Source organism: Tubulanus polymorphus, chromosome 7, assembly GCF_964204645.1.
Source record: "Tubulanus polymorphus chromosome 7, tnTubPoly1.2, whole genome shotgun sequence".
Taxonomy (NCBI): domain Eukaryota; kingdom Metazoa; phylum Nemertea; class Palaeonemertea; order Tubulaniformes; family Tubulanidae; genus Tubulanus; species Tubulanus polymorphus.
This window is the reverse complement of record NC_134031.1, coordinates 186796-198156: the sequence shown is the minus strand read 5'-3', so window position 1 is coordinate 198156 and position 11361 is coordinate 186796. Positions and strand designations below refer to the sequence as shown.

The window sequence follows — 11361 nt, the reverse complement described above, 5'->3', positions numbered from 1 at the left end:
GCCATCTATTGGAATTTGGCTGAACTGACTAGATAGCTCTTACTCGTCTCACTGAGTCTTCTTCAGTGGGTTGAAATCACACTCGCCATCTGGTGTATTTCTATGCTACTACAGTTTAATGATGGTTATATCCACCAGATGGCGAGTGTGATTCTAACGGATTAAAGAAGACTCAGTGAGACGAGTAAGAGCTAACTAGTCAGTTCAGCCAAATTCCAATAGATGGCGATAACGTTAGGAAATCTTGATATCCTCTCCTCGTCGGACACGTGTGTTCATCCTCTATTCAGCATCAGTATCACTCTGAACCAGTATCAGTAACTTCTGGGTTCGAACCCGGGACACCCCTGTACATCCTATCCTCTATTCAGCATCAAGACCACTCTGAATCAGTGTCAGTAATTACTGGGTTCGAACCCGGGACACCCCTCTATATCATCCATTCAGCTTCAGTACCACTCTGAATCAGTGTCAGTAATTATCGGGTTCGAACCCGGGACATCCGCTTAGTTTAAGATAAGATAAGATAAGATAGTTTATTACACTCTAACCAAAAGTTTTGGTGCATAGAATAATAATGCTATGATCGCCATCTATTGGAATTTGGCTGAACTGACTAGATAGCTCTTACTCGTCTCACTGAGTCTTCTTCAGTGGGTTGAAATCACACTCGCCATCTGGTGTATTTCTATGCTACTACAATTTAATGATGGTTATATCCACCAGATGGCGAGTGTGATTCTAACGGATTAAAGAAGACTCAGTGAGACGAGTAAGAGCTAACTAGTCAGTTCAGCCAAATTCCAATAGATGGCGATAACGTTAGGAAATCTTGATATCCTCTCCTCGTTGTACACGTGTGTACATCCTCTATTCAGCATCAGGACCACTCTGAACCAGTATCAGTAACTTCTGGGTTCGAACCCGTGACACCCCTGTACATCCTCTATTCAGCATCAAGACCACTCTGAATCAGTGTCAGTAATTACTGGGTATGAACCCGGGACACCCCTGTACATCCTCTTTTCAGCATCAGGACCACTCTGAATCAGTGTCAGTAATTATCGGGTTCGAACCCGGGACATCCGCTTAGTTTAAGATAAGATAAGATAAGATAAAATAGTTTATTACACTCTAACCAAAACTTTTGGTACATAGAATAATGATGCTATGATCGCCATCTATTGGAATTTGGCTGAACTGACTAGATTGCTCTTACTCGTCTCACTGAGTCTTCTTTAATGAGATAAGATAAGATAAGATAAGATAATTTTATTACTCTACTGCATAGAATAATAATGCTATGATTGCCATCTATTGGAATTTGGCTGAACTGAATAGATAGCTCTTACTCGTCTCACTGAGTCTTCTTCAGTGGGTTGAAATCACACTCGCCATCTGGTGTATTTCTATGCTACTACAGTTTAATGATGGTTATATCCACCAGATGGCGAGTGTGATTCTAACGGATTAAAGAAGACTCAGTGAGACGAGTAAGAGCTAACTAGTCAGTTCAGCAAAATTCCAATAGATGGCGATAACGTTAGGAAATCTTGATATCCTCTCCTCGTCGGACACGTGTGTTCATCCTCTATTCAGCATCAGTATCACTCTGAACCAGTATCAGTAACTTCTGGGTTCGAACCAGGGACACCCCTGTACATCCTCTATTCAGCATCAGGATCAACTCTGAATGAATTAGTGTCAGTAATAACTGGGTTCAAATGAACAATTGAAATGTATTTAGAATTTATTTATAAAATCATCCAATATAAAACACACAAAGTGCAAATTAATAATACTTAAATCTAAAATAGAAAAATCTAGAAATATTTTTTAAAATAGATTTGAATAGATTTCAAAAATATACAAAATATACTGGGTTTGAACCTAGGATCAATTTGAATTACTGTTTCCAAAACAATCAACCCACCTCCCCCCATAGATTACAGTGGGGCATTCAACCCCCCCCCTCCCCTCTCACCCCAATCCCCCATACATTACAATAATATCTATATTTATACATCTTTAATCAATGTTTATCACAATATAACATTAATACTTTCATCAATAGTTTCAGAGATAAATTAATTACAATTGATTCGAATTATTTAGACTTTAATACATTTTATAACAAATCAATAAATATTTGTATGTGAGGATCGGCCTATATACGGTACATGTATGTATAAACAGAACAAACATCCTGATCTCTACTCAGAGAACCCTACAGAACCCTACAGGAGAACCCAACAGGAGAACCCTACAGGAGAACCCTACAGGAGAACCCAACAGAACCCTACAGGAAAACCCAACAGGAGAACCCTACAGGATTTCACTTCGCAGTTATAACAATTAAATGATTTTAACTCAGTTAAACCTAAATCACAGAAACTGGACCCACAACTGTAGAACTGGATCCTGACCAACGTCTAAGAATATTTAGTATTTAAATGGCTCATTGCCAAGTTAAGCAGACGATGTTTCTGAACGAGGTTGCGTCTGCGCTGCCGCGGATTGGAGACTTCTGTGACGTAATTCGAAGGGAACCAACCTCTCTGACCATCGCGGATTCTTTCTCCTTCAAACCAACCTAGATAACACACACAATCAATATCTTAATATATCTCCAGTTCTACTTTGACTAAAATTGTAAATTTTCAGTAGTTAGATGTTGAACAAATAATATAATAAGATGGAGAGGGAGGTAACAAAAAGGGAAGTGGGAGGTGGTTTTGTCAGGGGGTGTTGAAACAGGTGGAGTTCATTTGAATATCATTAATTCAAAGATGGATAAAATATTTGCATATTATATTCAAATCATGAAGAAAAATGTGTAAAATCTTCCTGAAATCAGAGAATTTTCGATTTCATTTATTTAGACAAATTCCATGCAGTGATAAAAGTAAATGAGGTATATATTTTACAACCTACCCCTGGGATTTCTTATTCTGCTGTAAATTATATCAGGGATAGAATCAATTTATGTTTAGCCCCGATCTCGAAATCCCTCGCCAGGGGTGCCTCCCTCACAAGCTCATACAAACACAAAGTGAGCTGCAGCAGGCAAACAAACCCTGGCAAGCGAGGATGAGATGGCTAGGAAACTAAAACTAAAACGAGGATTTGGACAGGACCGGTCACAATCTACTCACCGTCAGCCATCTTTTTATGAACTTTAATGACGTCTGATGGTTCTAGACCGATCTCATCCGGTTGTTGAGCCTCATAAGAGTAAACAGCTTGAACTTGAGGACAATCTATCAATTATAACATACAGAGCCACCTATTATTCATATTCTACAACGAACACTATTCGTATTAACAATAGAATCTTACCCCACGTTTCATAGATTTTCTCATCCTCATTCTCCTCTTCAGCCGGAGATAAAACTTCGATCCATCTCGCTCGGTCGCTCCTAGCAACGAACAACAGACACGTCGGTTAGAGTCAGGGTCGGGATCGACGGGGGGGGGGGGGGGGGGAGGTAACAGTGATAAAACTTACGGGCTCGGGACGGAGACGATGAATTCTACAGTTTTATTGTCGTGATTCTCCAGTAACACGAGAATAAACAGATTCTCGGTGCAGTTACTCGGTAGATGGCTCGGCAGACGTGGATCATTAACGGGATCATCAATGAGTTCAGTGTGTAGAGATATACGCGAACAATAATCAAATACTAAATACGACTCCTCGCTGAAATATACAATAAAACACAGTGTGATGTCATAGGGGGAATCACGGAGGCAGACATCTTGAAAAAAGAGCAGGACACATAAGACATATAACCATGTCACAAAGGATGGAGGTAGCCATCTTGAAGGATCACAACTGTAGTTGTTATTGTTGAAATGAACAAATTGAATTGAATAGCGATATCTATGAAGTTATTGGATGACGATATTATAAGAAGAAGCCACATTGATAGGAATCTATAGTAACAGCCACATTGATACCGACCTTTTCTTGGTAGCAATAACGAGTAAATCATTGAACAGAAACAGATGAATGGTACGCGTTGATTTCTTTAATAAACTTCCAAATTTCGATCTTTGTTCGGTAAGAATTCGAGTGACTTCTCCTTTCTTTATCAGATATCTCGATGAAGAAATCAATGGAATCATCTAAACGATATAAATCATTACAGAATTCAGTATCGCAATTACAGAATTATTAGCATCAGTTTGTTAAAGATTTCGTGTCAATTTTTACCTTTTGTTTGGAAAAGTTAAGCTGTTTATCAATTTCGAGCATTTGTTCCATGCGTTCCATGCTTCGAGCTCCTTCGTTACATTGTAGAACAATCTACACAATATATATAAATAAATCCAGTTTAAACATTCAAACACTGCTTACGAATTAGTATCAAGGTATCATTAAGATTGATACCTTCTGAGTAATAGATACAAGAACATGATTTGATTCAGAGTTAATTCATGGAAAATAAACTTGTTTTTAACTCAGAGTTCAATGTTATCACAACATTAGAATTGAATCTATTTACATTTTGTACAATTTGAAATGCTTTACTGGCCGATTCAAACAATGACGTTCCTTCTGTCGTGCGCTTCAGTATGGCATCTATCAGCAGTGGCAAGCGAGTAATCCGTTGCATCGGTAATGTTAGAAATGATCTGAGCGGTAGAAACTGACAATCGGGATGAGCTTGTAACCTGCGCACCGTCTCCGCAAATACTTTACTTTCATCCCTAAAATATAGGACAAAACACACATTAACTCCCCATACTTCATACATCATCACACATCGCATAACATCATCAGACATCATCAGACATCGCGTAACATCATCAGACATCATCAGACATTGTGTTAAATCATCAGACATCAGACTGCTGCTACTTACATCAACTTGTCCAGAATTCGTAACTGATAAATTTGATTCGTACAATATTTAATATAAACATCAAAATGTTTACTGGCGTGTTCACAGATAATATCACAGACATCCGATAATACCGGATTCTCCTTTATCCATCTCGTTTCTAAATCTGACAACATTCTGCAAATAAAACAATTACATCATTATACAAGAGGTTGACATCAAAATCACATTGAATTAGCATAGCAATAACATGTACTGAGCTGTAAAATTATGTAAATCGATATAAATCAAATATGGATTCTTCGACGGATTATTCAAACCGGTTTTAACAATACGAACCGTTCACTGGTTTCCATGACAGCGATGATATTAGAATATAAAACGTGTCGATCTCGTTGATTGATGATACAGGAATACGAACGCTCGTTAGAGAACTCATTAGAACACATGAATACATTGAGGAATATGTGTAAACTCTTTAGATAAGACGCCTCTGATGTTATCACTTCAAACATCGACTCCTGGAGTTTACGTTTTACCGAATCAACACTCGTTAATACTCCGCTGCTCTTCACCTGATAGTATAATATAAACCGGGATTAAACCTCACTCAATCAGCACCAAGCGATTACTCCGAATTAAATACGATTATACCTACCTCGGGCATCTCGGCCCATAATGTACGTAACCCTGATCCGGTACATTTAGAGAATCTATCGGCGCTAGACGTGGATTTATTTAAATCAGGAGTTAATTGATAATCATCTGAATCGCTAGAACTGACGTCGTCGTAATCGTCTAATCCAGGAGTAACTGGTAATCCAGGAGTAACTAGTATTGTCGGGTCGGTGTAAATTGAATTGTCAGATATCAGACCAGATGGTTTTAAATCTATAATAGATATATAGATGGCAGCACGATGATATTAAAGGTGGCAGCACTGTAGAGAGAGAGAGGTACTCACTGATTGGACGACGCGTTAGAGTTTTCCGCGTGCTGTAGTCTTCGTGATACATCTGATACAGCGGTGCCCTCTCACCGAATTTAGACTGATACCGCGACGTTCTCTTGATTCTCTTTACATCATTAATCTATAAATCAGATACAGATACAGATACATGTATCACACAGATACATGTATCACACAGATACACGTAAAGAATAAAGATTTGTAAATACACATGTACAACTTACTATTTCTAGATATTGTTGATCATGCACAGCCGCAGCAGCTGGTGCAGTTGTTTTAGGCATCGACCAGATACCGGTAAACGGACGTTGAGTGGTTGCCGTCGGAGATAACGGTTGTTTATTGTTGATACATTCAGGATGTATATAATCCTCACTGCTCCCGCTGTAACATTATAAACATTCAATTAAAACACTGTAGTGTCTAAAATCAATCGGTTTAGTTTTAGTAATATAGATATGAGCGCCACCTGTTGTGTTTATTCCTGACCGTTTCATCCATATCGATATAACCATCGTCGCCATGGAGATTTATCGGTTTATTGTTGTTCAGTTTTGATTGTTGATCCATATCTAGGTACTCATCAGCCTGTCGACCTGCTCCAGACATGTCCAGGTACTCATCAGCCTGTCGACCTGCTCCAGACATGTCTAGGTACTCATCAGCCTGTCGACCTGCTCCAGACATGTCCAGGTACTCTTCAGCCTGTCGACCTGCTCCAGACATGTCTAGGTACTCATCAGCCTGTCGACCTGCTCCAGACATGTCTAGGTACTCTTCAGCCTGTCGACCTGCTCCAGACATGTCTAGGTACTCTTCAGCCTGTCGACCTGCTCCAGACATGTCCAGGTACTCATCAGCCTGTCGACCTGCTCCAGACATGTCTAGGTACTCTTCAGCCTGTCGACCTGCTCCAGACATGTCCAGGTACTCATCAGCCTGTCGACCTGCTCCACACATGTCCAGGTATTCATCATTGTCGGGTTTTTGTTGATCCATATCAATATATCCATGTTTATCAACAAATACCGATACTCCTCCATCAGGTGGAACATAGTATAATCTTTCATCTACTGAAACATCCAAACACAATCATATATCGTAACCCTATAGTGTACACGGAGACAGATAGACGTAGAGGTTTAACTTACCAACTATAGATGGAGCTAGTGGCACACTATTCAGCGACGGCCCTGAAATAGTTGGGTCACAAATTATACGATATGTAATTCAGAGTTTGATGATTAATATTAATTAAGATGGAAAACTCACTGGTTTTACTGGTTTTAGGTGGAACTGGTGGAGATAAATATAACATATCAATATTACCGGTACCGGTACCAGTACTGCTGCTGCTGCTGGTGCTGGAGATCCTCTTCTCACTACAGATTATCAAAAACTAGTATTTAGCTAATCCAGTCCAATCAACAGTCAGTTGTGTCAATTCACAAATATAAAACCAAACGAAATATGAACAAAATAAGCCGTAATTATCTGCCTGATATAACATGCATGTTGAAACCAGTAAACAGTGCAACTCTTCAGGTGAAAGAGACACATTAAACTGAGTCTCACTACAGCGTGGACGGACACATTAAACTGAGTCTCACTACAGTGTGGACGGACACATTAAACTGAGTCTCACTACAGTATGGACGGACACATTAAACTGAGTCTCACTACAGCGTGGACGGACACATTAAACTGAGTCTCACTACAGTGTGGACGGACACATTAAACTGAGTCTCACTACAGTATGGACGGACACATTAAACTGAGTCTCACTACAGTGTGGACGGACACATTAAACTGAGTCTCACTACAGTGTGGACGGACACATTAAACTGAGTCTCACTACAGTATGGACGGACACATTAAACTGAGTCTCACTACAGTGTTTAATACTAAATCATCATGCAAAACAAGTATAACTAATATTAACACAAGAATCTGGATTCTGAGAGATCTATTTCACTGTTCCAGAATAAATTAATTACAAAAATCTCGTATCGATCCCAGACCCTGCACAGTAAATACAACAGAATACACACTGTGATGATAAAACAACATGCAACATTGAGCCTTACATTCATCTATAACCAGCCACCAATAGTTTAAAACAGCTGTAATAAATTCAAATATTATAGATTTATATCTGACAAACAGAGACAGACAGAGATAAACCATGTAGTACTAACCTATTTAAACCACCACTAGGGGGCACTAGTGTATTTGATGTAATATCCGATGTTCTAGGTCGCCGAAGTGGAGGGATCGGACTGGTTCCTCCTGAACGTAGAGTTCCGCTCGGACTGGTTCCCGCACACGGGGTCGTTATCGGACTGATGTCCAGTGGAGATGCATCAGGACTAGATTTACGGGGTGGAAGTTTTGGGCTATTTTCAGCAGTTAGGGCACCTCTAGGGGGCAAACAGGGGGGCTGATCAGATGACTGGTCAGGGGGTGAAGAAGGGGAATGATCTGGGGGTGAACAGGGAGGCTGATCAGGGGGTGAAGGGGGCTGATCAGGGGGTAAAGAAGGGGGCTGATCAGGGGGTGAAGAAGGGGACTGATCTGGAGCTGTATGATGATCCAATCGAGGTGAAACTGATGGAGATATATTTGGCACAGATGAACTTCGAGTTTTACTCAGTATTTCAGTCTCTGAACTCAATGAGTTTTTATCAGTCGATCTGGAACTCGATGAGTTTATATCAGTCGATCTGGAACTCGATGAGTTTATATCAGTCGATCTGGAACTCGATGAGTTTATACCAGTCGATCTGGAACTCGATGAGTTTATATCACCTCTCATAAATCGACTCATGAACCAGGACGTTTTTGATTTTTTCTCCGATGAATCAAATTGATGTTTAGCCGTGAGTTTATCAATAATTGTCGCCGTGGATGATGATCGATTGTTGTTTAATTGCGTCACGGAGTCGGAGTAAATTACATCGGAGTAAATCTGTTCATCCGGAGTAACGTCTGCTAGCTGAGCGATCGTCATGGGAACGACATCAACAGGTTCATACTCTCCATCGTCAGAACTTAAACTTTCTTCATCCTGGAACAAATACAGCAGATTCGTGATACAAAAATTTGAAATGTTTCCTTGAGTTGAGCAAGTATTTCTAGCTAGTTATAATGTGCTAGCAATTATTGAGTATTTATTATCAGTCACAGGGGCTCGCATTAGAAGTTTGGAGGTGAACTGTTGTCCCTAGCATAGTATCCCTGGTACTATATATATATATATAAATATATATATATATATATATATATATATATATATATATATATATATATAGTACCAGGGATAATGGATGATCTAACCTACGGTTCACCCACAAAATTCTAATACGAGCCCCTGTGTTATCAGAGAGGTCCATGAAACATTTCAAATTCATTTCTCATCGTGCAGGGATTTATCTTTACAACACGGACTTAGATTGTCAACGGTCTCCAAAGAAGTATTCCTGAAGATGACAGGAATATAGTTGAAACGTAGAATAAACTAAAAGCTTTAGGAAACATTTCACACCCTATAGTAATTATTCCTAGTGTGCAGAGATTTTACAGATTATATTTACGGACTTACATACAGATTCATCAATCAATGAATCACTGATTCTCCGATTCACTTACTGATTGCGTTGGTTCGCTTTGAGTTGATAACATTTTTCTACGATTCGAACCGAATTTTTTTTTCCGGAGCCCTCCGGTAAACGATTTCCTCCGAACTTCATTGTTTTCTCCAGTTTCAGTGGATTCTATTAAACACACAAACACAATGAATCAATCACAAACTGAATCAATGAATCTGAACATCAGGAATCTAAATAACGATTCTGTTTACCTTCAGCAGGAATCAGTTCACCAATAATTACATCATCATATATATCCTCTTCATTCTCTTCTTCATTTTTATCTTCACTTTTTATCAACTGAGTTTTATTTTGTTCTCTTAGTTTCACTATTTCATAGTAATCTTCCTCCTTTTCCTTGGAGCTGCTCTTTTCCTCCTCCTCCCTGGAGCAGCTTCCTTCCTCTTCACTCTTGACATTATCTGCGTAAGATATTTCAAGGTTTTCGTCCCCTAAACTCGATAGTCCGGGAATTGTTAAACTTGTTGCATCACTGTAAATATCATCAGTTATCAGATAACTAGTCGCATCTGTGTATAACTCATCTTCCTCCGGGGATTCCCCAACTATTTGCTTCGGGGATTCCCCTTTTCTACACTCCGGGGATTCCCAAACTATCCGCTCTAGAGAATATTCACAAGCGTCGCTATTCTGATTTACTTTCTGTTTCTCTATATTTGGTTTTGGAGTCAGTCTCGGTTTTGAGAAATGTAAAAAACTTTTATTTGGAATTAGGTCAATAGATTTACGATTTGAAGAGTTATCAGCAGGCACCTGCACCTGCTTCCTTTCAGTTGTCTCAGTGGGTACCTGACTCAGACTATCAGCTACCTCAACAAGTACAGTGCGCACCTGACTGCTTTCAGCTACCTCTGCTACACTTGATATCTCTGTACTCCTCGTTTCTGTGGTTGTCTGATTTTTAACAACTGTACTGGTAGATGGTAAATCAGCCCTTGGGCTGCGGGCTGCGTCGCGGGCTGGGTCCCAGGCTGCTGCTGAGTTCTCAAACTTTCTACGGATACTACCGATTGAATGTTGTTTATACGGTCGTCTTATCGATTGTTGCGGAGATCCTAATCTGGTTGCCGTGCCGATGAATGTAGTACTAGTACTACTGGTTTCTATTGTTGTAGTAGAATATTTGATTTGTTGTTGTTTAAATGTTGACGTCGTTAATTTATCATCTTCATAGATATCTGTTTCTGAAGAGAATTTCTTCACTAAATCTTGAACATTTCTGCTGCTGCCCTCGTGAGGAGCTGTACAAGGCACAGCTCTACTGCTGCCCTCGTGAGGAGCTGTACCAGTCCCAGTTTTATCATCTCCAGACATTTTACCTCAGAATTCATTTAATCTTATCAGTTGTCAAGAAATCTGGGCTTTTTCGCCTTTTCTTCAAAAAATGTCAACGAACTTTTTCCGTGTGTAGCGCGCATATTTCGGAGCCGGTCTCAATCTCAGCGAATAAAACACATCGCTATCCACTCATCCACACTATTCCACCCGTTTACTAAAGTTAAAGCAATTCTCTACCAAGTAACAAACTTTTAAAAACTTTTTCTCGGTTGTTTTTCCAACTTTTCACTTCCGTGTTTACGAGTTAGTTCACTGATTTGCCGCAAGATGGCAGGAGGATGCGCGGACTGAGTAACGGAATTGATTGTGGCAACGAACCGGACAAAAATAAAAAAAGCGGGCCGGACAGCATTGGATATTTCTCTTTTTGATATATTTGTCTCCATTAACTATCTGATTAATAGATCTGGTTTGATTTAGGGTTTTTTCCTAGCAATTTGCATCCAACTTGGCAGAGCAGAGCTCAGTGACTGAGCTAACCCGTACTGTCTGGGCCGGCGGACTTCTGAGCTGAACCGAACTAGAGCTGGCGCGGGAG

At 39.8% G+C, this 11361-nt stretch overlaps 1 protein-coding gene across 3 annotated transcripts; it reads right to left on the bottom strand.

Annotated features, from left to right (window-relative positions):
• Nucleotides 1–2016: 2016 nt before the first annotated feature.
• On the bottom strand, nt 2017–11051 carry LOC141908470 (uncharacterized). 3 transcript variants are annotated; one of them, XM_074798536.1, is made up of 19 exons: nt 10317–11051; nt 9677–10238; nt 9466–9590; nt 8016–8884; nt 7090–7199; nt 6969–7010; nt 6287–6890; nt 6042–6201; nt 5812–5938; nt 5506–5738; nt 5187–5422; nt 4869–5024; nt 4509–4713; nt 4217–4309; nt 3965–4128; nt 3509–3700; nt 3340–3419; nt 3156–3260; nt 2017–2593 (listed from the first exon to the last, which is right to left on the bottom strand). In XM_074798536.1, the coding sequence occupies exons 1-19, from the start codon at nt 10797–10799 to the stop codon at nt 2433–2435; spliced, it is 4707 nt and encodes a 1568-aa protein (XP_074654637.1). In that variant the 5' UTR covers nt 10800–11051; the 3' UTR covers nt 2017–2432. The 3 variants fall into 3 exon arrangements, with proteins under 3 accessions (XP_074654637.1, XP_074654635.1, XP_074654636.1); XM_074798534.1 differs by having other exon boundaries at nt 9677–11051; XM_074798535.1 differs by having other exon boundaries at nt 6287–6887; nt 9677–11051.
• Nucleotides 11052–11361: the final 310 nt, after the last annotated feature.

What these genes read in the sequence shown, in the direction of transcription:
- LOC141908470 (XM_074798534.1), bottom strand. Translation starts at nt 10,799, where the DNA reads ATGTCTGGAGATGATAAAACTGGGACTGGTACAGCTCCTCACGAGGGC. An exon ending in TATGGGCCGAGATGCCCGAG is followed by an intron (nt 5,423 to 5,505) that starts GTAGGTATAATC and finishes TTATACTATCAG; the next exon opens with GTGAAGAGCAGCGGAGTATT. An exon ending in TTAACTTTTCCAAACAAAAG is followed by an intron (nt 4,129 to 4,216) that starts GTAAAAATTGAC and finishes TATATCGTTTAG; the next exon opens with ATGATTCCATTGATTTCTTC.